At 29.9% G+C, this 27,601-nt stretch overlaps 3 protein-coding genes and 1 long non-coding RNA gene across 4 annotated transcripts; 2 read left to right on the forward strand and 2 right to left on the reverse strand.

Moving 5' to 3' along the window:
• Window positions 1,269-5,362, forward strand: LOC109345726 (auxin response factor 9-like). The gene is made up of 15 exons (XM_019584904.1): window positions 1,269-1,382; window positions 1,592-1,707; window positions 1,825-1,920; window positions 2,028-2,084; window positions 2,235-2,387; window positions 2,476-2,560; window positions 2,713-2,803; window positions 2,926-3,090; window positions 3,280-3,393; window positions 3,488-3,560; window positions 3,654-3,798; window positions 3,883-4,403; window positions 4,637-4,824; window positions 4,924-5,067; window positions 5,293-5,362. The coding sequence occupies exons 1-14, from the start codon at window positions 1,349-1,351 to the stop codon at window positions 5,051-5,053; spliced, it is 1,968 nt and encodes a 655-aa protein (XP_019440449.1). The 5' UTR covers window positions 1,269-1,348; the 3' UTR covers window positions 5,054-5,067; window positions 5,293-5,362.
• On the forward strand, window positions 13,019-13,591 carry LOC109344832. The gene is made up of 2 exons (XR_002107343.1): window positions 13,019-13,118; window positions 13,265-13,591. It is a non-coding gene; the product is annotated as an uncharacterized LOC109344832 (long non-coding RNA).
• On the reverse strand, window positions 16,427-17,691 carry LOC109345729 (ATP synthase subunit delta, chloroplastic). Its single transcript, XM_019584909.1, has 2 exons — window positions 17,327-17,691; window positions 16,427-16,802 (listed from the first exon to the last, which is right to left on the reverse strand). Exons 1-2 carry the CDS (start codon window positions 17,653-17,655, stop codon window positions 16,433-16,435), a joined length of 699 nt encoding a protein of 232 aa, XP_019440454.1. The 5' UTR covers window positions 17,656-17,691; the 3' UTR covers window positions 16,427-16,432.
• On the reverse strand, window positions 24,226-27,304 carry LOC109344833. Its single transcript, XM_019583575.1, has 5 exons — window positions 27,239-27,304; window positions 27,050-27,095; window positions 25,887-26,521; window positions 25,202-25,352; window positions 24,226-24,420 (listed from the first exon to the last, which is right to left on the reverse strand). Exons 1-4 carry the CDS (start codon window positions 27,242-27,244, stop codon window positions 25,203-25,205), a joined length of 837 nt encoding a protein of 278 aa, XP_019439120.1. The 5' UTR covers window positions 27,245-27,304; the 3' UTR covers window positions 24,226-24,420; window position 25,202.

Here is a 27,601-nt window from a genome sequence, read left to right on the forward strand (position 1 = left end):
AAACAAATAAACTCTTAATCTCTTACTACCAATCTAATTTGGCACTCAAATTAAGACCACCATATGCTTACTTTTACAATATCAGAATAAGAATATATTGATGGAATTATAAGATATTTATAATTTTTTAAAGGTATGCTACATTGATTGAATAGTTAAACATTTTAGTAGTTAATTACTAATAGTTTTAAAATTTCAGTATAAAATTAACATTTAGTAAACACCTATCAACTCACAAATATTAAAATTTCAATAAGCATTATTAAAAAAACTTGTAGAAACATCTTGCAAACAAAAATAAATTTAAGAACCTATTCAATAATACAGATTTATACCACAACCATCAGCAATAAGAAAAACTTCGTTTACATTCACCAAATATTTTAAATTGTGATTATAGTCGCATTTCAGTCACAATTATAATTATTGTCTTTATGATCATTGTGATAGTTGTGAAGCAAATTAGACCAATATTATGAATTGTATTATAATAAGAAAATATTTTTGAATTCGATACAGTTTTTTACTGGTCTTACTAAGGGTATCATTTCACATTTTCAAGGTTCATGACAGTTCAGACTAACGAGTGTCGCTCCCAGGAATTAAACTTTCGACCTTGGGATTCAGTTACCCACCATATCAATGATTTTTTGATTTGATGCAGTTGAAATATAGTGTAACACAATTGCGCACAACTATATCATTTTATGATTGTGATTTAATATCACATGGTAGTTGGAATGTGATATCATTACCAAAACCACAATATGACGATCACATCACATGATGAGGTCGGCAATTAGAATAACCAGAAGAACCTCAAAACTAATTTAGTAAGTGACAAATGAAGTAGTATACAATTTCATGTATATGCTTGAAACTCGTACTTTATGTCTTATTCAATTTGATCGTGTTGCATGATTCAGTCGTTATACTTAAATAAAAAAACTAATAAACTTTGGAACAAAGGAAAGAGAAAGTAGAAGGGACCAACGAGTCTATAAACAACAACAGAAACATAGTTAACAATGAGAGAGACAATACCAAAACACAGCAAAGTCAAAACAAGTTGTTTTTTGTGTGTGGAGAAAACATGAAAGTAACCACGTTTTTGTTGTGAAACAGTTCAAGTGTCAGAAGAAGAAGAAGATAAATTGAGGGGTAGTTTCATATTCATTACAGAATACCAAGAGTGAATCACAAACAGAAAAAAAAACAACTCTTGTGAGTAATATGGTAAAATCAATTATAACTGCATTGTGAACAAGGAAGAAGAGCTTCTCTTAAATTTGTAGTATTTGGTCTTTCAATTCAAAAGGGTCTCTTTCATCTTCTTGTTTGTGTTTGAATGGCACATCTGAGGAATATTCAAGCAGAATCAGGTTAATACCTTAAAAGGGTGTCGTAATTTTATGTGTTTTGCTTTGTTTGGTTACTCAGAAACTTGAACAAAGGAAATGTCTTTGTTTTTAGCAGTGTACGAGGTTTTTGGTTCTTTCTTTGAAGAGAGAAAAGTTCTTCACTTTCTGATAAATTTGAAATTTTGATTATGTTTTTGTCTTTTAAGTTGTAATTATTTGTGTTTGGTTAGGTTTTGGAGATGATGATCTAAATACAGAGCTATGGAAGCTATGTGCAGGGCCTTTGGTGAATGTTCCTCATGCTGAAGAGAGAGTTTATTACTTTCCTCAAGGTCACATGGAACAAGTATACTTATTTTGGAGATTCTTAGTTTCTTTCAATTAGCACTTTCCTATGTTGTACTTGTTTTGAAACTTTTGTTCTTCTATGATGTTTTTTGTTCTTTTTGGTTTTCTGTGGCAGTTGCAAGCATCAACAACTCAGGAATTGAACCAGCAAATTCCCCATTTCAATCTCCCTTCCAAGATTCTTTGCCGCGTTATGCATATTCAGTTGTTGGTACTGATTTCTTATTCTATTTTGTGTTGTTTTTTTGTCCTTGTTTGTTCACTAGTATTATGATTATGACTATTTATGTGTATTCATATAGTTTTGTTAATCTGTAGGCTGAACAAGACACCGATGAAGTTTATGCTCGTATCACTTTGCTTCCAGAATCAGATGTGAGAATATTTGCTTCTCCTATCTTTTTCTGCTTCTGTCTTATCTATATCTTTAGCTTTAGATATTATGTAAAAGGGGTTAAGAGTTGAGTCTTTTTTACTCTTCTTCAATAATAATGTAAGGGTTTTGATTTTGTGGTTTTGTTTCAGCAAAATGAGCCTACAAGTCCTGATCCATATCCACCCGAGACTCAGAAACAGACCTTTCACTCTTTTAGCAAGATATTAACCGCATCGGATACCAGCACACACGGAGGATTTTCAGTTCTGCGTAGACATGCTACTGAGTGCTTGCCTCAACTGGTATGTAAAGATCTCCTTAAGCTGCAGTTGAATCTATGTATTTAACGGAGTTTCGATTTTTCTAATGCTTTGTATTTATATATTGTAGGACACGGCACAACAAACGCCTACCCAGGAATTAGCAGCCAAGGATCTTCATGGCTTTGAGTGGAAGTTTAAGCATATTCTTAGAGGTAATTTTGTTTTTATACTGGATGTCTTCTTTTAAGATTTATGTTTTTGCCGCGTATTCAAATGTTGGAGTAAAATCTCATGATTTAGAATGCTAAATAGCATAGTCTTCAAAGTTTCGATCTGTTTTATTGAGCATTTTGCATATGATCAGGCCAACCAAGGAGGCACTTGCTTACAACTGGTTGGAGTTCATTTGTCACTTCCAAAAGATTGGTCGCCGGAGATGCTTTTGTGTTTTTAAGGTACTTTTAAATCTTCCTCACCTAAACAAAATCTTGTTGTGTTGAATGATTTCCTGCGTATAATGTCGCGCCTCTTGGAGTTGTGTAATGTTTAAACTCGGGCCTTGACTTGATCTATGCAGGGGAGAGAATGGTGAACTGAGAGTTGGTGTTAGGCATCTCGCTCTGCAGCAGAGTCCGATGCCTTCGTCTGTGATATCAAGCCAGAGCATGCATCTTGGAGTGCTCGCCACTGCTTCTCATGCTGTTATGACCGGTACCATGTTTGTGGTTTATTACAAACCAAGGTTTGTGAAGATCTTAAATTGTATGTTAGATGTCGTTACTCATTAGTCATATCGTAGAGATTTAACAAATTTTTACATTGGCTGATGACTTCCGGACTTAAAACCGGCTATGTGTAGCATCTTTAGTCATTAACGTATTATGTAACTGTTTGTGTTATCCGCATTTAACGTGACTCTTGATACATTCAGGACTAGCCAGTTTATTATTGGCCTGAACAAATATCTGGAGGCAGTTAACAATAAATTTTCAGTTGGAAACCGATTCAAGATGAGATTTGAGGTCGAGGACTCACCTGAAAGAAGGTATCACCTGTAAATAGTTACTGTGATCACTGAGTGTAACCTTACTTTCAATTTTTGGTAATTTGTTTGCATATTGCTGCAATTATTTGGTTAGATTTTCCGGTACCATTGTCGGGGTTGGGGATGTATCTCCTGCGTGGTCAGATTCTCAATGGCGTTCGTTGAAGGTTGAACTTTTAATCTGAAACTTTGTTGTCTAAATTCTTATTGTGTTGATTGTATTCTCTGGAGCTGAGCTTCTATAATCTTCTGCTGCATAGGTTCAATGGGATGAACCGGCAACAATTCCTCGGCCGGAGAGGATTTCTGTTTGGGAGTTAGAACCTTTTGTAACTTCTGCTGTAACTGTCACTCAACAAGTGGTTAAGAGCAAAAGATCTAGGCCTGCTGATGCTCAATCATCTGGTAGGAAAGATATCTTTTTATCGAAGTTCTCGAAATAAGTTATTAACTAGACATTGACTAAAATTGTGTCATGGATGGATGTAGAAGTTGCTCCTAGTTCTCATGCTTCAACTTTGTGGTATCACTGGCCTTCCTTGTCTCAATTAGGTGGTGTTTGCGAAGTTCAGAGCAACGAAAGTCATGGCGTGTGGTCATTGAGGCAGAAAGAAATTAATGACAATCCAAACGATACGAACTATGCTAGCTCGAGAGTACGATTCGAAGGCATATGGCCTTCATCTCCTCATTTGAATGTCCCTTCAAACTATTTTCAAGACCTCAGAAACAACAAATCTGTCCCGATGACACAATCGTCTAACATTGGCTGTTCTCCTCCTTCATCTAGGCCTAACGATGGTTCAATGCATGACCAAGTTGTAAATCGTAAAAAGATGGAGAATCGCACAGACATCTGGGTATTTGGAGTTAATTTGAATAGCAATTTAGCCAATGTTGCAGTTGCTCCGAAGGAATTTGAATGTCCAGCCACGGTTACTTCTGGTGCATCGCGAAATGAGAGGCAGAACACTCAGGCCTCTGTACCGTCCTCGAGGACTCGTACTAAGGTACATAAACACATATATTTTCTAGGAAAGTTAACTATTGTGATAATGCCAAACTAAGATGGAAATTTGTTAGCCGTTTAAGCATGTGAATAGTTGGTACTTGGTAGGGTAGTAATGTTAAGTGTAACGAACGTTATTATTTGAATTTGTTACTTCACATAGGTCATATATGAACTTATGCAAAGTGATTTATAATGTGTTGATGAGTGACTTGATCTATATTGTTTATGAAGGTGCGAATGCAAGGTGTTGCTGTTGGTCGCGCCGTTGATTTGGCCATGCTGAATGGTTATGATGATCTAATAGTCGAGCTTGAGAAGTTATTCGACATTAAAGGAGAGCTTCAATCGCAAAACAAATGGGTGATTACTTATACCGATGATGAAAATGACACGATGCAAGTTGGCGATGATCGATGGCTGTGCGTAATTTTAACACATTGTAGTACTGTACTTTGGATGATTTTACTTGTTTCATTAGAATTAGAGTGTAATTTTTCTTTGTCCCTCTAATATGGCAGGGAATTCTGTACTATGGTGAAGAGGATTTTCATTATTTCAAAAGAAGATGTGAAGAAGATAAAATCCAAGGATTCTTCTGCTTCATCAGAGATTGAAGAGACTCTGCTAAGCATAGATTTCACAGAGTAGGGATGAAACAAAGCAAATCTCTTACTCTTGTACAGCTTAACCTTTTCAGTTATCTTTTTTGCTTTGGGCGAGGGAGGGGTTAGGGAAGGGTATTTTAGGGTCTGTTTTCGAGTTGAGTTTTGAAGGGAAATGAAGGAAAATGAAAGACTTTAGAGTCATCGTAAAAGTATATCTTATGGTTCTGAAGTCTTCTCTTTCCTCTCCAAAGTCAAACTCACACTTACTGTTAGGGTTGTTTGATTTCAAAGTAGTGAATGTGTGTAAGTGGGCTACTAATATAAATATAAAACTATAGGAAGTTCAGTTGGATTTTAGGTACTTATGTTTGTGAAATCTTGTTTTTAGGTGGTACCTTTAGCATTTGAACATGTGTGTTGTTTTTGTACATGATTTTCAACCTATAAATTATCAAATTGTAATTAGGTATATAATTGTAATCTAGCAATGCTATTGTGGCCTCCAGAGACAAGAATATTTTGGTACAAGCATGGGTGTACATCACTTTAGAACTGCCTCACAAAACTGATGTAAAATTGATAAAATCAGGATTTGTATTGATCTTCCATCACATTCTCAGATTCTCTTGCATGTCCCTTATCTAAATTACTCTACAAATATGGTGCATAAATGTTTACTTTTCTCTCATTATTAGTTCACCCTTCTAAATAATATACAATTATCATCTTATAAAAAGAAATATTTGAATAATATATACTGCAATCCTTCAAACTTAAGGACTCGTTTATGAGTTAATGAAGTAAAAACAACATATAAATCCACTCTTTTCAAATAACAACAGTTATTAAGGAAATATATTCAAAGGGAGAGGGGCATCTAAAGTTAAAAATTGTCAAAATTGAAAATAATAATATTCTAGATGGTAAGTTTTAAGAATCATACAATTATCTTTTAATATTTATTATTCAAGTAGGATTCAATAACTAAGATTCACTGTTCTTATCACTCATGATAACTTGATATGATCCACATATATATCAACTAAAACTTCCAACTTCAACATCATACAAATTTTCATCACAAATCCGGCTAAAAAACAATTCATTTGCATATCACATCTACATTTTCAGGGTGATAGTGACCATCTAGTATTCAAGGCTGTCATGAGTTTTAGTATTCAACAAAGGTTATAATGAACACCAAAAGTTTCATTAAAATGGCATCACCCTCCATTATTAAATTGTCAACTTGAATATGGAACAAGATTCAAGCATCCTAGTTTTGCATAAACAGAACTCCTTAACATTGATCCCATTGAAACAATTACAGAAACCGTAGAGGCAAAAAATTAATCAGGAATCCGGAACAAATACATTGTCACATATGGAAGCTAAATCCAATTTTTAGTACTCTTATTTCAATTAGACTATGAATGAAAATAAGATCAAACAGGGAAGTTGGAAAACTTTGCCATGTATCACAAGTATAAACCCCCTTCACTTTTTACCAGTCATACTTGCAACCACCTACAACGACACAAGATCAATATCAGCTAATAAAAAAGAAGCAATTCCTGCTATTCATCGTGGTTAACAACTTATACCGAGAACAATAAAAAACTGAAAGTGAATGACACTGGAACAATACGGGGTGGGTTGGGGTGTTTCATAATCGTCCTGAACACAATGTGATGATGAAACTCATTTTGTTTCAAAACAAAATTCTTTAAAACCTTGGAACAATTACACAGGCTTCCTTCGAGATTTGGCTTAATAACACTCAGCAATCCATGTTTCAAAAGGTACACTAATCTCCCATTAAGGATGCAGTTGTAATTTCAACCACCTTCTCTCTAGGTAAGTTTGGTGGTAACTAAATATCAGAGATCTTCAGATAGCTTTTGAAATAAGAGGGGTATACCAAGAGTAATTTAGCTATAAACATCAGAGGGTGTCAACGTGATGTGATCTAAAGGCTTCACTTACCACATATTCAGAAAGAAAGAAAGAAAGAAATGGGTAATCTCTCTCATAAACAATGGAAAAACAGATGCAACACTACCAAACAGAAGTTTAGTTTCAAGATCATTATCAGTGACAAGACACAATATTAAGCATTTTTGCAACAGGATGTATCAGAGAAACAGTATTACAAAGTTGCAAAAGCAAAACTCACATCACTTAAAGCAGCTGGGGGAGGTTGTTTGGATGCCTGATATGAATCCAGCATTGGCCTCACAACAGCTGGAAGAAAAAGACCTGAGGAGGATTTTGGAACTTAGTACATAAATAGCATGAAAATGACAATATAAAAAGTGAGGTAGGTTCTTAAGTATAACTAAATTTAATTTTGAGTAGACTCACGAAACAGCATAAACTGGTTGTAAAAAAAATAATCAAAAGAAAATTATAAAACCTCTAACTACAATTTCTGATCTTCCCAATGCCCAGCTCAATGGTGGTGCTAAGGGAAAAGAATCAGTAACCAAAAAAAGAACTATTCAAGCTCTTACTTTTAGCCCTTATCATAAAACAATATTCAATAGGAAACCTGAATGTAATCCTATCCATCCAGTAGTCGTACCAAATGAAAGCATGAAACATTCTTGCAATTAGCTATACTAAATTCAGGATAGCATAACAATAATAACTCTCATCAGTGTATTTACTCTGATCCAAATGATACATGTCAAACATGACATCTAATATGGTTGATTTAAAGGAGTATTAAGACCCATATTTACAATTCAACTATAAATTTAGCAGAAGACACAACCCAATTTTTTGTTATTTAGTTTTAGTACCGTGTCTACACAATGTCCGAAGCAACAAGTACAAAGTATTTTCCCACTAAATTGGAGTTAGCACCATAATGTCCTATTATAAATCGTGTGTATAGACAAAACATTTAAATCCAAGTCCTTCCTAGTGGTTTTGGCTACGGGTTTACTTGGTCACACTTTACTTCTAAGTTCTAACTATTGGGATGATCTACTCTCCTAACCAGGGGATTCTACGAGTTTTCTCCACACATGCCCAAACCACCTAACTTCGTAAGTACAATGTTGAAATATATCATTTCAAGAGAACACATTTTTCATGTATACAAATTAATTATTCTAATACTTCAGCTTTCGATTCAATTCAAAATCAACGTTATCAATCACACTATTTTATAAGCAGCGAAAACAATTAGCCTGTATTAGGTGACAAAATCAAATATATCAGAATCCAAAACCCCAATTTTAACGATGTGAATAATAACAAAAATTAAAAAATTATATCATTTTAAAACACCAGGAACAGGAATTCATAGAGATAATCCCAAATTTGTAATAGAGAGAAGCCCTAATTGAATAATTTAATTAAGAATAAGAAAAGATAATGATATAAAATTAGGGTTTGAAGAAAGAGATGAGTTACCAAAACCAGCGATGAGAAGAGAAGCAGTAACAACAGGTTCTTGAACAACGAACATCCTAAGCTTCTGCGACAATCCCATTTTCAGATTTCCACTTTCACTTTCACTTTCACTTTCACACCCTTTTTTTTTTCGATTTCTAATCTTCTCTCAATTCTTAATTTAAATATTGAACTTTCTTACATATAATAGTGGACCTATATATTTTAGCCCACTTCATTTCACACTAGAAAGGCCCAAATAGTCAAATTTATAAGGAAATATAATGAATTTGTTTTGCCTACCAACAAATCGTTGATACTGGCAGTTTAAAGTCCCACTAGATCCATAAAAAGATCAGAAGATCAAAAAGTTTGATTTTTTGAAGGAATAATTGTTGGGAGAGGAAACCCTTATTCATAGGTGGGTAAGGAGATATCATTGGTAGTACAAAAAATGTTGTTTTATCTTTTCACCAAAAATGATATTCATTATTGTGGAGTGTGTATGTATGTTGGCCTACTATAGGGGAGATTAGTTACCTACCAATCCACCATGGTGGCTTGTCATAGGGCTCCTACGCCTCTACAAGCCATCACAAGCATGTGTTGTGCTTTTCCCATGATATGGTGGGTTTATCGAATAAGTAATTATCTAATCAAAATCAAATAATTATATTATTGTAACATATTTTAGAAGAATTCAAACCGTTAGATATCCCTATCACAACCAAATACAGGATGAGAGAAAGGTAGAGGCAAAAGGAGACTACCTTCCATCCATCGTAACTCAGTATTATTTTATTAATATAATATATTTAATAACACTTTTTAATTAATAATGGATATGTTACTGACAGAGAACTTAGCCGGTAGAGTTACGAATTATGAAATGTAAATATCGGAGTTCAAATTTTGACAAGTGCACAATTTTCTCTTCTAGGAATTGGCATGAAGAACTGATATGGATTTCCCAACAGGCAAGAGGCAAAAATACCAAATGCAAGATACTAAAATGTGTTGTTACTGAAGTTATGTATGAGATTTGGAATATGAGAAATCTTTGCATTTTCCGGGGTCAACCTATTAATGTAATATTGGTCTTAACATTGTAGAAACCATTTGTATTAGGACTAGTATCAATGCTAAGCTGAAATTGTACTGTAATGAACTTGACTCTAGGTGATTCCTGCTTCTTAGATTAGCCTCCTAGTTTTTTCTTCTTGAATCTGCGGATCAATTGTACTCGTTTGCTTTTGGTAATTGATTTTTTTCCCATGTTCCAAAAAAAAATTGATATCAATTTTATTTAATTTGTCTATTTTCATAATGCAACCTTAACTTATTCATTCACCAATTTTTGAAGAAATCAAATTTCTAGTTTGCTTATTTTCATAATACGATTCTTAATTTAATTTTTTCATCAAATTTTGATGTAAGCAAATCTCCGAAGATTCAATATTTTTAATCAAAATGATTCTTTATATAATTTTTAGCTTTATTTTATGTTATTTTTTATTTAAAAAATAGTCAAATTTAGTTGTTCATAATGTATAAGTGCAAAAGGGAAGGTGAAGTAGGAAGAAAGAGTATGAGAAAGAGAAGAAGATATGCATTTCAAATAGAGAACATAAAAAGAGAGGTGAATCTCATATAAACATAAAGAGTATGTTAAAATCCATGCAATTTGGAGAAAGAGTATGAGAAAGAGATTACTCATGCAATTTGAAGAATATCCCATAAGCAAATATCAAGTTGTTGGAGTGTCTAGTTTTATTATTTCATAGGCCTAAGCAATTAATAATTTAGATGGTATATTAATACAAGTTGTTAGCATGGTTGGTGGACCACATTTAAATAGGAAATAATTTTCCATTTTTCACAATTCAATCCCCTCAAATATTATTCCACTCTTGGAGATAATTTATTTATTTATTTTATTTTATTTTATATTTATTTGATTTGATGATGACTACAATAATGTCTTTCCAATTACATCATATCACACAATATTTTGAGATTAAAAATTTACTTTTATATGATTCAGGTACATCCTATTATTTTAACATTTTGAAATAGAGCACTCTTGTAGTCAACAATTTTTCTTAGTTTAGATTATAGTTGACATTGAATTTAACTAACTCGACATTCGTTTAAAACTCGACCCTTATTTAACTTGACAAACATAATTCATAAACTAAATGAATCGAATTTGAGTTCATTACATAATTGAGCCAAACTCAAAATAGATGGAGTTTGACTTGTAAAGTTCATGAGTTATATATATTATATTTAAATATATATAAATTAACCTTGTTATGTTTATTCTTATTATACCATGACTTGTTATTATTTTTACATTTATTATTGTTATATTTATATATATAACATTATGCAATATTTTTAAAAAGGATCAATTATTTAAGTTGTCCAAATGATCCAATTCAAGCTCAGTCGAACAGTTCATGAGCTTTAACCGAGCCGTACTCGAACTAAAAAAAAATATTTTGTATCAAATTAGAGTCGAGTTTCGAGATGAGTAAATCATTATCGAGCTGAACCGAACTGAGTTCTAGTTTGACCCTTAGTGTAGATAAATCTAAAAAATAATATTTGCATTTGCACAAAGCCACTTCAACCATTGCAACACTTGCAATTCATAGATGGTGGAAAAAAAATTTATATGACCTTTCTATTTTATAACATAATATTTAATGTCCTACACAATAAATTAATTAAAATCTGAAAAAATAATAAAAAATAAAAAGTGCGCCAGCTGCCATTAATGAAACATATAAGTGGTATATCTCATTAAGTAACAAATCTTTCCCATTTTTAATTTTATATATTGTCATTTTCTATCTATAAATAATAAATGAAAATTATATGTATATGACACTTGTTTGGAGCGACAGCTACACACCTCTAAATGAATTATTTCTTTATTCATTGGGTGAGAGAATACATCTAGTACTACCTAAACAAAATATAGATGTATCTTAAAAGTTCACTTTCACTTTTATTCATAAAAAAACAAACATTCAGAAACGAAGTTCTTTAATTTTTCAATTTCATTCATTATCTCAACTCTCACTTTCATTTTGATTTTTTTTATTAAATTTAGGTCAATTGTAGGATATGTGAATGTTATTAATATTAAAAGTTTGTTCTTAAATACATATCATATATACATATCTATTAAAACATTTATACCTAAAACCTTAACTATTGCATGCTTGTATCATGTTGCAAAAAAATAATTTTTTATATTAAAAATACACTTTTAGAAAAACTTTTTCTTTAAAAAAAATGAAAAAAACACTTTAAAAAAGACTTTGGAGAGTGATTTTCAAAAATGCTTGATTGAAATATTGATTTTTAGAATTTTCTCTTCAAAAGTATTTTTAATTATAATTAAAAAAACAAATGGATTAGATATCCATCCATTCAATTAATTGAAATGGATTCATCGATGAAATAAATAGATTGAAATTCATCTATTAAGTTTGGATATAAATGACTTGAATAATTTAAATGAATCTATATGGATTGAATGATGAATTTCCATCCATAATGATCCAAATCTAAGTCCATCCATTTGTCACTTATACATGATACTCAATTTCAAGTCAGAAAATAATTGGTGCCAAAATAAATGTTAATAAAATTATGATATGTGTTTCCTTTCCATATCTATACTACTATATAAAGATAAAACATGTCCAAGAGATATATAGGTAATTGAACAGACATAATTTCTATATCTCAACCTTATCCTTACTACTATATAAATACAAAATGTACCTAAAGGGAATTCAGGTAATTGAATATGTATAATTTCATTTAGTTCCATTTATATACTTAAATAGTGTTAATTGAAAGACAATTTCATTAGTTGATGATATATTCAATTTTATAACATATACAATGCAAATAAGTTTGCAATAATTGGAAGCAAAAAATAACTCATATGATTATTGTAGGTTACTTTTTAAATGGAGAATATATTAAACAACTTAACCTCTTTATGTCTTATTCTTCATATTTTTGAAGATTATCTCATGTTCATCTTTGATCCAATTTTTTCAGATAAGGAAGATCACACTTTTGAATAAGTGTCAAAATACAATCAAATCAAAGATTAAAAACTTATTCTTTCTTAAAAGATACTTCTTTTATAATAATTTATATCATATAGAGACTCTACACTCAATTCCAAACTAGACAAAATTATAATATCATATATAATTAAATACAAAAAATGTGATATAATTCTCTAAAATAAAATATATAAAATGAAATATTCTATATTAGAAAATAAAAATGCGAGTCAGCAAACAAGAAGTGATAGTCGGCACATTAGTTATAATAGAGTGTTATATCTATACATTGTTAGTGTAAATATTTATACACATTCAATATATATTCATCATTTATTTGTATAACTTTTTTTTGAAAAGTCAATAATGATAAAACATGAATAACGATAATGTATAAAACTCATACACTATGAGTGAATATGCTTATTCTCATTATAATATTGTCAACCACTTCATTCATGTATAAATAGGAGAGTGGCTTCAAGTTTCTCACACATCAACAAGTTTAAGCATCTATTATACATCTAGCATATTTCTCTCATTAAGTGGAAATGGAGAAAAACTCTACCAAGATGATTTTTGTAACAATTCTTTTGGTTATTGCAATAGGTAAGTTTTTTTCATCCTTATATATACGAACATGTATCATGAAATAATGGAAACTACTAATACATTTTTTCTCTTTTGTCTTCATTAATGTTTTTATTGAAATTTGATTTGTACCTAAGTCATAAATTTTGTCATCTTTGTTTCAGGGCTAAACAATGAATCAAAGGGAGTTGAAGCAAGAAATGTGAGAACTCTACATTGCACAATAGATAGTGATTGTCGTTGTAGTGGTGAAGAGTGTGACACTAAAAACCACGTATGTGTTTGCAATAAGCCATCATGTCCTTGTCCACCACCTCTTCTCAAAATTATGTATTCAAATAAAGCCATGCATTTGTAAGATATATTATGCAAATTTATACAAGTGCATAATATAAAATTTATTGAATAAAAACATCATACATGTTTCCTTTCCATGTTATAAACTGTCAACCATAAAAACATAATCAATAAAATTATCGTTTACACCACAATTATAAAGTAATAATCTTTTTTGATATAACTTGTGGTATCCTCTCACTTCATGGATATTGAATTAATCTCTTTTGGGGTACTTATATAATATCATATCAAGGAACATTTTGTTACACACAACTATATATATATATATATGGGAATATATCTGTTGTACCACAAGTGTGTCACTTCATGTGACACAGCTTGTAATTGGTTGAAAAAATGTATTGAAGTTAAAAAATTAAAAATTAAATTTTTTTCTAAACAATCATAAATAGTGATACATTGAATGATACACTTTTATGGGACAACAGATGTCCACTTATATATATATATATAATTTTACCCCATATCCCTTATTTTGTTGACATTTATATATTAATTCCTAATACGTGATGTGCTCTCTTTAAGCTTCACAATAGTGTTCGGAAGAAGAAGAAATGTTCTAATTTGTGGTGTATGTTGTGGTGTGGTCACTTTGGTTGGTGATGAATGACTCTGTTTTTAATGACAAGGAGTGTAGTTATTTCTCTATTTTGGAGTTGATTAAACTTAGACCCTGGTTGTTGTTTTCTTATGCTAGTGATCATAGTTTTGCTTCTTTTTCTAGCTGGAGTGTTGACCCTTATTATTGTATTGTTAACTATTGATTGTTTATTATGTTAGGACTCTTTGTGCTTTCTTAATGTAGTTTCTTTCCTCTGCTCGGCAAAAAAATGTATTTCTTTTCAATTTATTGACAAAACGGACCATATTTAAAATACAAATCTACTTTAAAAGTTAAATGAAAAAATTCAAAGAATAAAGACATTATTATATGAAAAATATTACTTTATTTTAAACATTACATCAATAATTGGAAGAATAGATACCTTAAATAATAAACTTCAATTACTATTATTTTTCCACGCCAGGTGTCCCATATTATGACTAGGTGTTAAATATTCAGTTCGGTTTTTGGTGAAATTTAGTGGTCAAACCAAACACAAAAATATGATTCAATTTACTTCAATTAACTATAAATTTTATTGTAGAAATTAAACGGAATTGGCCAGGAATGATTTGGTCCATTTTTGAGGTTTTCCTATTTTTAGGCCATTCCATGTCATATTTTCTTATGATGCAGTTATTTACCGAGTTTGACTTGAATTATTTGGAGGCATGTTTGACGTATTAGATTATTAGTGTGTTTTTTTTATACTATTGAGGGTATATCTACACCCTATGATAATGAAATAATTTTTTTTGGGATTTCATTTGTTCCTCTGATCTCATGTTAATGGATTAATCTATATGTTTTATCTTAGGATTTTATATTATTTTATAAGTATTTATTTTAATATCACAATTATTTTATTCATTAAATTTCATGTTATAAATTAATACATACAAATAAAAGTTATATAAACTAAATTCAAAGTAATAATTATTTTATAAAATAATCATATTTATGGTCAAAACACATCAATGATATTAATATATATGCCATATATTTAGAATCAATAATAAATAATTACTCAAAAATTAATAAATCAATGATATGTTTTTTATATAAGTTATAACCAATGGTAATTTCTCACTGTATGGATAAGAAATTAATCTTTTTAGAGTGCGTGAAAAATTAATAGAATGAAACATTTTAGTAACATGAATCTTGATATTAAAAATAATTATTTTCTCCCCTCTCACTCACCCAAACTTGATCTTGTGTCTAACCTCTCTATGTCACCCACCACTCATATGTTGTCTTTGTCAATTACCATGAGACTGTATTTAAAATTTATGTTTTATCTATGAATGTCTCACAATATATTTGTGACAAAAAAATGAATAAAATGAAGGAAAATAATGGTAGAAAATAGAGAATTATTAACCTCTCAATTTTGCTTTCCAATGACTTTTGATATCCTTCCTCCTCCTTCTCTTGCTTTTTTGTAATTCTCTCTATTTCTATATTTATGTGTGTGTCTCTCTTTTTTTGTAATCATTGAGTTTTTGTTTAAAAAATTAGGTTCTTGGAACTCCTAGCTACATGACTTAACCTTCATTGGGTCCTCATGTAATATTGTTATTCATCACTGATAAGTGTTTTTATTATATACCTAGCAGAATATGATGTATTCATTATATATATATGAAATGATGTATATATGAAATGATGTATATATGAAATGACCTCGCTTAAGCCTGCATTCAAAACATTTGTGAGAATTCATTTGAAGTAAAAAAAGTTTGTTTGTTTGCTCTCATCTTCCTGGGTTATAATTAATTTAACACTTTCATTGCTGCTATTGTCTGATCATTTTTGTTGTTGCCAATTTTGATTTTAATTGTAAGTACTTTCACTATTATCCCTCAATGATGAAGCAGAAGAAAAAGCAAATCGTGTGAGAATCTTCTCCAGATTACCGGAGAGGAAAATATCTCACAAGCGAACTCACAATATCTTTCACTATATTTCTTAAACCTTTTCACTTTTACCATCAGACCAAGTTAACAATAGTTCTTTCCACATAGAATCGTGTTTATTTATAAGTTTATCTATATACAAAGTACAAAGGTTGTAGTTGATTTTAGAAGAAAAAACCTTGTCAAGGGCATCATATATGCTATGTTATGCATGTAGTTTTCTATTATTATTGTGGTAAGAGATTACACTCTTCATTAACATGAAAATCAAATAAGGTACTAATTATATAGTTATATAACTCCACCGCAAATTTTTTAATACTACCAAAGGTGTGGTGTCTCCGAACTAATTTCTTTTGGGGTACGTTATTACCCATCTCAATAAATATTGCTCACATGAATCGAACGCATGTCGTTTACCCTATAATAACCTGTATTTTTTTTTCATTTCATACAGCAAAAGAGGGTAAAGTATCTTGAACCAAATTCTTTACCTTGATCCTCATAGCCCCACTAAGTTGCTGCACCTTCTTGGCAATCCCAAACACTTCATCTTCCCTCATCTTTGCATTAGATGAAACCAACACCACTTGAGTTCCACACAACTCATCATATATCCTTTCAAACTCTTGCAACACTTCTTCCAAAATTCCCATCTTGTTCTTCTTCAACAACATCTTCAACAAAGCTACCACATGTCTATGAAAGTTTCCTTGTTCTACCACTTGTCTCATTATTGCTGGTCCTTTATGCTCCTCAACCATTGAAGGGTCAACCATAGTTGATCGGAAATTCATATGTTGAAGGAAATTCAAGAGCCTTTTATTGAAGAAATAGAGAAACAATATATGTACTATGAATAAGTTTATGTATTTCTTGGTATTGCTTGATATAAAAGATTGTCCTATACTCCTACTTCTATGTTAAAAACAAAAGATAATTGGAATCATAAATACTAAATAATGTGTAATAACGAACCAAATCCCTCTTAACAGATTGTTAACAAATTAATTAGGTTATTAGTATCCTAAAATCAAATCTAAAGTTAATACGTAAACATATTTATTTAGTTTGATTAGATTGTTATATGATAAACAATACAATATTAATGAATAAAATATCCAAATATATTTCTTTACAATAAACTAATTAGATATAATAATGCCACCTAGATTACACGTTCAAATCCTGAAATATGTAAAACTCTCCCTCACCAGAATCCCATAGGTGAAGCCTAGAGATGCCCCTTTAATATAATTTATCCAAATATAATCTCCTAATAATGTAATGAATCCTAATAAAATAAATCTAACATAGATTTTTTTCTAATAATATTGTAATACCTGCTAATATCCTTTTGAACCGAGTGAAGGGAATTGTTGTTTTGAGCCACATCTATGATAGCTGCTGCATAACCAGTAGAAGGGTTTTTATGGAAGATTGGAGTAGATGGTATGCGAGATAAAGTGTTAGAAGATGAGTATAGTGGTACAAAAGTAGAAGAACACTTGTGTGAGAAAGTTGGCTTGGTTTTTATGGAAGTGGAAGAGACATGATGAGGTGGTGGAACTTTTGCATGGGGAGTTTTTTTGAAGTGATAAAATTCAGGATTTGTTGTTTGTGTGAGTGGTTGAACTTTGAAGGTTGACACAGAACTTGATAAAGTGTCCATGGAAATAGAACACACAGAGAGAGAGAGAGAGAGTAAGATGAAGGAGTTTTGGGTTTTGGAAAAGAAGGTAATGATAAGATATATGAGAATGAGTTTTAGCCACAAATTCTTGATGTGGTGGTGGTGGGTCAACACAAAATATTAATCATATGATACTTATTGATATTCATTTAAAATTGAATTACTTAACATTTTAAAATCATTCTTAATTGAGTTACTTAACATTTTTGTAATGAGTGTAATATGTACAAATGTATTTTCAATGTAAAAATTTATGTATAATTAATACATTATTTACCATTTATTTATATTATTTTTAAAGTCAACAATGATAATAATGTACTGATAGTATATAAAACTCTTACGATGTATATATTTTTTGTTTTGTAATTCTTAAAAATACTACATTACAATCTTAATATTTTATAATATTGAAGAATAATCTTGAAAAGTAGCAAAGTTTTGATTCATGCCCACTATTTAAAGACTTGGTTTTTTCAAATGATTTCTTCTCAATGTATCATACAAAATAGAGTAACTAAGACATTGATAAGAACAAACAATAATAGACAGAAAAATAAAAGGATCATTCTGACTTATAAAAACTTGTGTGTTAAAATGTGATAAATAAAAAAATTATTGAATTTCTAATTAAATTTGTGGTCATGTTATTCAATGCCTTAAGGGTACTTGTTAAATAATATAAAGATGAATGTGTATTAGAAAATAAGAAAAAGATTCATGTAATAAAAATGTAAGAGTTTTTTACATTTTTATTGCATCATTCACCATTCAAATTGAATTTAATTATTATTGACATTTACATATAACTAATATAGATGAATGATGGATAATTTATTGAGTCTGTATAAATATTTGTGTTGAGTATGCTTAGATATTATACTTTTAAAAAATACAATATTAGAGTCTAAGTGTTGAATACACTTTTAACATTGTACATATCATTTTTCTTCCCATTTTGGTTATCTCTCTTTTTAGGTTGTTCTTATGTTGTTCTTAGGCTTTTATTTCATAGAAATTCATATGGAATGCAGTTGACAAATGAGGTGCAAAAATATGATTTTGTAATCTCATTTGGAACCAAAAGCATCTCATCCTTGGATAGATGACTTATGCTCCTACACATTGATTTGGATTATGGTGTAATGTTATTTCTTTTCTTCATTTGTATCATATTTTGATTTCAATACATTCAAGTTATTACTTTTGGTTAAGTTTTGATTTTTTAAGAAGTTCTAAATACGGTTTTCGTTTGATCACCTAAAACTTGATTTAAAGATCATAAAATGTTTTTTCTTAAAGTGTTGACAAGTGAACTAAAAAGTCTTAGTTCACTTACCAATTCAAAGCATTTATTTTAAGCAACTTGTATTCAAGGCTAAACAATGTTAACGAGCCTGAAGTAGGGTGTGACAACCTGCTCCGACAAGTGGTAGTTAACTATTGTTTAGTGTATTATGTAAGGTTTGAAAATCATATTATCATACTAGGACACTAGACGGGGTTAGAATTGATGTTTGGAATTTAATCAAAAGTACAACACATAAATTGTTAATATTTTCGAAATCATTTGAGTCTATAAATAATTCCATATTTTAAACCAATTTTCTCTTCTTGAATTTGTAAATACTTAGTTTTTTTTTTTACTTTTTCATGTTTCTTAGTTGTTAAAATCACCAAAACAATTTTATATGTTACTTTGTTACTTTTGATAAAATATATAAAGCATGAGTACATTTCTGTTACACAATTCCTTGTGGTTCTACATAACCCTATATTATACAACAATTGAATCTTGAAAGTGATGCAAGTGTAAAATAGTAAAGTGTTAACTTTATAAATTTTATTTGTTGATTAAATATTCATAAAAACATAAGTCCAAACCAATTCATGGTTTATAACTTTGTACAGAGGAATAAAATGCAAAAAGTGCAATTCAATCAATAGATTGTTACTTAACCATAAAACAATGATGAATAATAAATCTAACCGCTAACATTTACTTTCTGTCATTTTCTTTCTGCAACTAACATTTACTTTCTATCATTTACTTTCGGCAACTAACATTTATTTTTTGCTTTATTATTTTATTGTTTATACCAACTGTTTGAAATAAATGGTACGATTAACTGCTAACTTTATTTTTTTGTTCATTTTATTCATTGATACCAACCTTTCATAACAAATGGTATGGTTAACATAATAAAATGAGATCGACCTTTATGGTATGGTTAAAAAGAACCCGAAAAGGGGAGTAAATAAATAAAATCACTAATTAAATAAATTGTTCATCACTCATCATTCCTAATTAAATAAAATAACTTGCACACTAGGAAAATCCTTTCAACAAATGACACATCTATTGTTGAGGGGAGAGTTCGTGGTGGTGAAATCCGCTTTCAACATCGACCTATCCTTATAGTTATATATCAAAAATAGTTGAATAAGTACTTATCAATACTCATTATGTTCAACCCACATAACTCAAATACATACAAGTACACACAACATATCCACACCACTTACCATATTATCCTTATTCCATACCCTTTTTTCATTGTTTAATTTATTTTTCAGTTAATAAATAATTATTGTATTCATTTTTGTGTGAACTTTTGAGTATTGACACGTTGTTGTCATTTCAGTTCCCATTTATGGTTTTTATCATTTAGAATAATACTTTAGCTTATGTTGACACTTGACAGATTAAATTATTCTGAAGTTTTCAATGTCTTCAATAATTTTTAGTCACGTTATTGTGATAGTTTGTAGTTTGAAAGGATGTAACTTACAGTTTGTAGTTTAGATACTGATGCATGTGAGATACGGGTTTTAGTTGAGTTTATATACAAATTGTTGTAATTTTAATTGTGCATGCTTAAAGATTTGAGGAAAAAATGTATATGTTTGTCATTTTGTCATTTTCGAACCCAGACCCATCCCTATCTTGACCTATCTTATTTTGGACTCGTTCCTCACACATCCCATCCTAATTAGGGACAAGTTCAGATTCAAAAATTGATCCAATCAATATTTAGGAACGAGTGAGGGACAAACTTAACCCGTCTCACGCTCATCCCTAGAAGTAGGTACTTTATTTCTAATAATAAAAGTACTATTGCCTTTCTTATGCAATAATTTATTTTTTTACTCTATATCTTTCTTAACAAACAAAAAAATCTGGAAACTTGTTATTAACTTTAATATGGTAAAAAAAATACCTTGCCACAATTTTAACATATGATACGATGATGACATATATAGGATTTCACTTCATTTTCTTGAAGTTTCTAACCATTTAATAAATAGATAACCATCTAATCACACCTTAAATAAATCTAAAAAAAACATTTATGCATTAAAAAAGGATGAAATTTTAATTCAGTTTTTTCATCTTAACATGAAATGTGATATCAAACATTAGAGTTGTACTTCTCTAATTTAAAATAACTATTTTCAAATCTTAAAATAAATTCAACCAACAAATTATTTTCTACAAAGAATTATGTAGTCTTCACTCTCTAATACTCATGAGGATATGTGACAGCAATATCCTATTTTGTGAGACAAAAAAAATATTTTCCATTTCTAATTAATAAAATAAACAAACAGTTTTGGTTATAAAATTAGTCCACCAATTAGTGATAGTAACATTGTATGGGCAGACTAGTAGTAATATTTTCCCAAGCTCTTAACTGACCTTTGAGTCCAAATTTTGAAGTCAAAAACCAATATAATTCAAAATGGGCATAAAAAAGTTTTCTATATTTGACCGCAAAAATATAGCGGTGATTCTAAACCATTTGTGTAACTGGTGTTCGTCCAAAAGTTGGAGTGTGACAAAGTTTTACCTTGTTTAATGTCTATTTCTATGTTATGTTAAATGTTTGGTAGTGGTTTTTTTTTTAAACAGGAAATCAGAACTGCATTAGACAAGCACAAGGGATGCAACCCAATATATTTGACCATTGGTTGATGAAGTGACCTTTGGATCGAGTGGATGTTAAATGTGATGTTCATGATGGTACAAAGGTTATAAATAAATATTTTTTTAGATATAAATTAATAGTATTTTATATTAATATCATTTCCCTTGAAAAAAATAGTTTTAGTTATATTTATTTCTTTAATTATAAGATTTAACTTTCAATTTTTAATATGATTTAACTATTAAATAAATAAATATATGTATATATAAAGATAAGATATTTTTTACACTAAAGTTAAGTTATTCTAGTTATACTTAATCTCAGTCACTCGTGTTTTTAAATCCAAATAATCAAATGAGTAAAACTTAAAAATCATCTAATATTCCTTATTTTTTCTCTCTCATCACCTCTTCCATCTACTGTTTAAACAATATTTTTTAGTGGTGTCTCTTGATTCATCTTATCTTCTTTAACCATTGCATGTTTCGAACGTAATTGTGTATTTTTTAGTATGATTTTAAATGTAAAATCAGCAATAGTAGGTTACTTTCATGTATATGAACTTTATGTTACAAAGCCATATAGGTTTAATGATATTATTTTCATTTTTATCTTAATGCCTAAAATAATCGGAAGCACTTGTGAGGAAGTTGAGTATTAGTGATTATATTATTTGCCTATCAATTAGTTTTTACCAAATCCGAAAAGCACTTGTTAAATTTCATTGTTGATCAAAAAAATGTTGAGTGTTAAGGATTCATTAGTCCAGAATAAAAAAATAGCTATAAAACTTGATCATGATCTAATCAACTCTTCTCAAGTTGATCATAAATTATTTTCCTGTTTTCAGATGAAACTACGAGCTATAGCATTTGTGTCAAATTCATTTAATCATTTTTAAAATTTAAACAAAAAAAATTATGAGCCTGGGCCCAGGGTCTCAATAGTTTAGGTCCCGAGCAAACTCTATGATTGGTCCAAACTTCTAATCCCTTCATAGCATTTTGTTTGGATAAAGGTATATTTTTCTTCACTTAGAATTGTGCATGTCAATATCATAAATTGATCTTTTCAAAGATGAAGAAATATAAGATATTGGATCACTACACAAATTAGCAAAATGTAAAGTTGTTGGAGCAACTTTTGATTAAAACGAAGACCAAGATCAGGCTTGAATCAGATCTATATGGTGTATAAAATTCATAGGCTTTTCTGAGAAGATGATGTCGTTCCTCATTATCCAAATAGACCACACAACAGAAAACCTCAACACCATCCATAACTTGGAACCTGAATTTCTATGACCAAGGGCATCATGCATGGTTAAAAACTCCACAACTGTTATAGAATTTGGTGCACCAACCTGAACCCATGAATAAACACTTTGCAAACAAATGAAGCAAATTTATATGATATAAAAAGGTTTTTGTTTATCACTAAAGGTAATATTTTCGAAAGGAATATTATTATTAGGAGTGGAGATTTGAAATGTGCCTTCTATAAGAATCATGACGAGACTGTTAACAGAAGGCACATTTCAAATCTTATTAAAGTAACAGTCTCGTTATGATTCTTACAGAAGGCACATTTTAAATCTCCACTCCTAATAATATTAAGCCTTGTCGGTAAAAAAAAATCATAAAATACCCAAGAAGACATGATTGAAATGTGGGAGGGTAAGAAATTGGTATTGAAGAAAGACTTATAATATATACACGTGAGTTTTTAATGGAGTTTATAACATTGTCAAGGGTTTGGAAGATACAACGTAAGACTCTGGTGTTTAGTACTAATAGTTTGTTTAAAAGAAATTTGTTTAGCATATTTGCCATTGATTCAATCTATATTCTAATGTTTTTATATCAAATTTATTAAGTCGTGTAACTTATGGTGGTGCTATTAGTCTCTTCTTCTGAAGTCTTAACGCTTGTATTTCCATACGCATAGAAAACTTGACTGTGATTGTTCTTGTATAATATTAGGAAAGATGATATTGACTGATGGTGCAACAGAAATTATCCACAAGCAATCAAATAAATGACATAAAATAAATAGAAGAGAATAAAGAAGAGAATTTGGTAACAGGGATTGACCAATTCTACCTACATCCCTAAAGTGTTGAGTTGCTATCAAAATATTATTAGAGAATAAGAATTACAAACTCTAACACACGTATGAATCATTTAGACTATGATATATTTCTACTTGGTACACATTATAACAAGAGACTGAACTACTTGACTCTATTTTAATACTAACCAATATGAAACTATTATAATAATATATTTTAAGTATCAATCTCTAACTCCCTTTAGAAAAGGTTAGGGCGTTTATTACAACACCTCCACTCTAAAGAAAGTGAGTATAGCTTTATAAAATAAGAGGAGACATAAATATATTAAATCAAATCTCAGAAGAAGTCATTCTAATTAATATTGTTATACAATAAAACATCAATTTTGTGCCAATATGGTAAATAATTCCAATTTGTAGTGAACTTTGGATGCATTTGTTTGTTTTTTACGCCACCATTCATAATGGTTAGCTACCATGCATTAAAAAACCAATGATTGCCCCAAAATAATGCCTCACAAAAGAAAATAAATCATAGCCACATATAGTTGAGACTAAGTGAAGCCACCACAAATAATGGAAAGGGAGAACACAAGCCACAATTACAAGGTTCAATGCATTGTTAATGTAAAATACACGAAGAAAACAAAGACATTTAATCTTAGGGATATCATTAACAAAAATAAATTTTTAGATAAACTTAGTAGACCACTTCATGAGATCAACACCTAGGCAATGTTACCTGCAAGAAGAGCAAGGGATATGAATTTAAATTCAATAAATTTACTTTTAAAATGCACATAAAACGAATTATTGATATTTTAGCTTTATTTTACACTTTTTAAAAAAAAATATAGGGGACTTAATTTTGTCCAAGACTGACGCATAGATAAGTTTTCTTAAAAAGTCTTATACTCTTTAATTAGGGAGGTTTCATGAGACCAATGATAAAAAATGTTAGAGAGTAATGTTATTTTATTTCTCAAAAATAGTAAGAGAGACCCTCCACAATTATTTGGGGTTAAAAAAATATTGCCACATAAAAAAAAACTTACAAAAAAGTCAATCATCTAAGATGTTTACAAGGATTTGTCATTTTTTTATTTTCCCCTTTTTGCAATTAATTAATGATTGTAAGATACTAACCCAAAATGGTGTGATTAGGTCACATTAAGACCAAAAAACTTGAAAAGGTGAAGAAACGTTTATATATAATAGGTCAAATTAAGAGTGCGTTAAACTTGAATTCTTGTCCTTCTAATAGGTCAAATTAGTGAGAAATCCTAGGTGCATGAAAACTTTAAAGAATTAGACCCCATTCATTGTGTATTTTATGTTCCAAAATACTATACAAAAGAGAAAATTTGGGTGGCTGGATTTTCTTGATTGATAAGACCAAAACTTTGTAGATTTCACAATTCATGAAGACCACAAAACACTAATCAATTGTAATTTTGTCCAAAAATGGAAAATGAACATATAATATGGCCAATGCAATAATAAAGAATTTAGAATTGCCATACCCTAAATTGGAAGCAAAGAAGTTGTGTCACTAGCTCCATGTTTGTGATCATTATCAATGATTTCTTCATCATTGGCTTTTTGGCCTTCTAGTTTGTGATTCTTAACATCATGGTATGGATGAATTTTATTCTTCATCATCTTCTTCATCAGCTACAAAATTATAAATTAATTAATGAGAAACAAATCAAGGAAATTCTCCCTTTATATTTTGAGGCTTAATTAATTTAGATATTCTAACTAGTAACCATGTATGCATACAAAAAATAGTAACTATATATATTGCTAGATATTAAAAATGGCATTTGCTTCCAATTGGACAATAAAATTCTGAGTGTCATCAACCATAGAGCTTTGCTAAATTCTATTACAACTTCCTCATACCTTTAAACAAAGAAAATGTTAAATGAAAAAGTACCTTAGGAATATAAGATCATCCAATATATTCTTTATTTAATACCTAAATAAATTATATGAGAACTTAAAATTATTCACAATGATATTCTCACATTACTTTTTCCTATACTCCTTTTTACACATTTTATAATCATTAATCAAAATATTTTTACTTTAAAAACAACCACAAATGCATAATGAATAATTATAAACTATCCTAAAAAAATGTAAGGTGATGCTTTTCCTTTCTACTTATACATAAAACAAATGATAGAATAATCCATGACTTACTTTTTTAATATGTTTAATTGGATGAGGATTGTCCTTAACATGAGGAATGAACTTCTTGGGGAATAACATTCCACACTTTGCATTAAGACTTGGCTTTTCACTTGATTGAAGCAAGGTTTTGATAGTGCCAACTTTTTTGTGAGCATTAGAATCAGCCAAGAAGAGTTCAGCCAATGTAGTTCTTTCCCCTTTCTTCTTTGGATCACTCTCTACATTCTTTGACTCCATTGTTCCATGATAATCAACCATTTTCTCTTTGCTAGAATTATTGGCATCATTGTTAGAAGAGTTAGCACTAATAACATCCTCAAAATTGTTCTCAAATATGGTGTGAATCAATGGCTTCAACTCTTCAAGTTCACCATTATTATAATTGTTGTAGTCATCATTACCCTCAACTAAGATATGCTCTCCATAATAATCTTCATTATCTAGTTCATTTTCATTTTCCAAAGCAAAGTATTCTTTGTTTTGGTTGAAAGTCTTCATGTGTTCATAACCAAGAGTACCAATAGTTAGAATACCATCTTTCCAATCACCAAGTAAATCAACAAGACCAACTTGTTTGAGTAATTCTTCACCATCCACATTGTTCATTATATGTTCAGTGCTTTTCATGTTTGAAGCTAACCCATCTAGTAAAGAACACAAAATCCAAAAGGTTCTTAAATATATCCGTGAAGAAACTTTAAAAGAAAGAAAAAAATTAACAAAATTGTTAATACAAGTGAAGGTTTTAAATTACTATGGGAAACATAATTGAGGTTGAAATATTATGATTTTCAAAATATTTACAACCACGTCATAATACCCTCGAATACTGGACCCTCTAATATTTGAAAATGAGGAGAGTGATAAATTTATAATTTTTTAATTCATTTAATTCTAAAATAATAGAAAATATGAAACTTTAATATATTTTTTTATGTCATGTATTAAAATCTGAGTCTAGAATTGAAGTCTCTCGAGAGGACTCAGTCATAATTACAGTCAAATGAGTCACATTATTTCCCACAATTTTCTATAACTTGGTAAACATAATATTAGTATTAGTATAAATATATTAATAATATCACGGCAATTTTAGACTTGAAGTATGTAAAATTAAAGAGAAATCATTTAATAAGTTGCCAACAAATAAGTTTGAAGTTTGAGAGGTAAACCATTGAGAGTTCTATGATGAAACCTCTTGTGCACCCAGTTGAAAATCTGTTACAAACAATTAATGAAGATTAAGATATTAAGAACTACATTCTCTAAAGAAATTAAAGAAAATATAAAGCCTAAAGAAAGAGTAAAAGAAATGAATGTATGAGGAATAAAATAATGGACAAATGCATGGTCTCCATTACCTTCATAGTTTCTCTTATTCTCTTCCAATTGGCCAAAGAATCAAGTTGTGAAGGCTAAGAATAAATGGAGAGAGTGAAGGAGAAGAGTGTAGTTATTAACATGATAAGTTAAGGAACAAAAATAACAAGAGTAAAGGCCAAATTGGTGCCACGTGGCCCCCCGAAGTGGACCTATAGAAGCCGAGTGAGACTCTGTGCTAGGTAAAAGTAAAGACAATGTAACACTCATTGATATTTATATCTATTTTATTTAAAATGATATTACATTTTTACCCTTAAAATATAAAGGAAAAAATCACTTGTCTCTCTATTACTTGAGAGGAGTCTCACTCAATTAAGCCATGTTTGTGGATTTATAGCATG

The sequence above is a fragment of the Lupinus angustifolius genome, chromosome LG04, assembly GCF_001865875.1.
Source record: "Lupinus angustifolius cultivar Tanjil chromosome LG04, LupAngTanjil_v1.0, whole genome shotgun sequence".
NCBI lineage: Eukaryota > Viridiplantae > Streptophyta > Magnoliopsida > Fabales > Fabaceae > Lupinus > Lupinus angustifolius.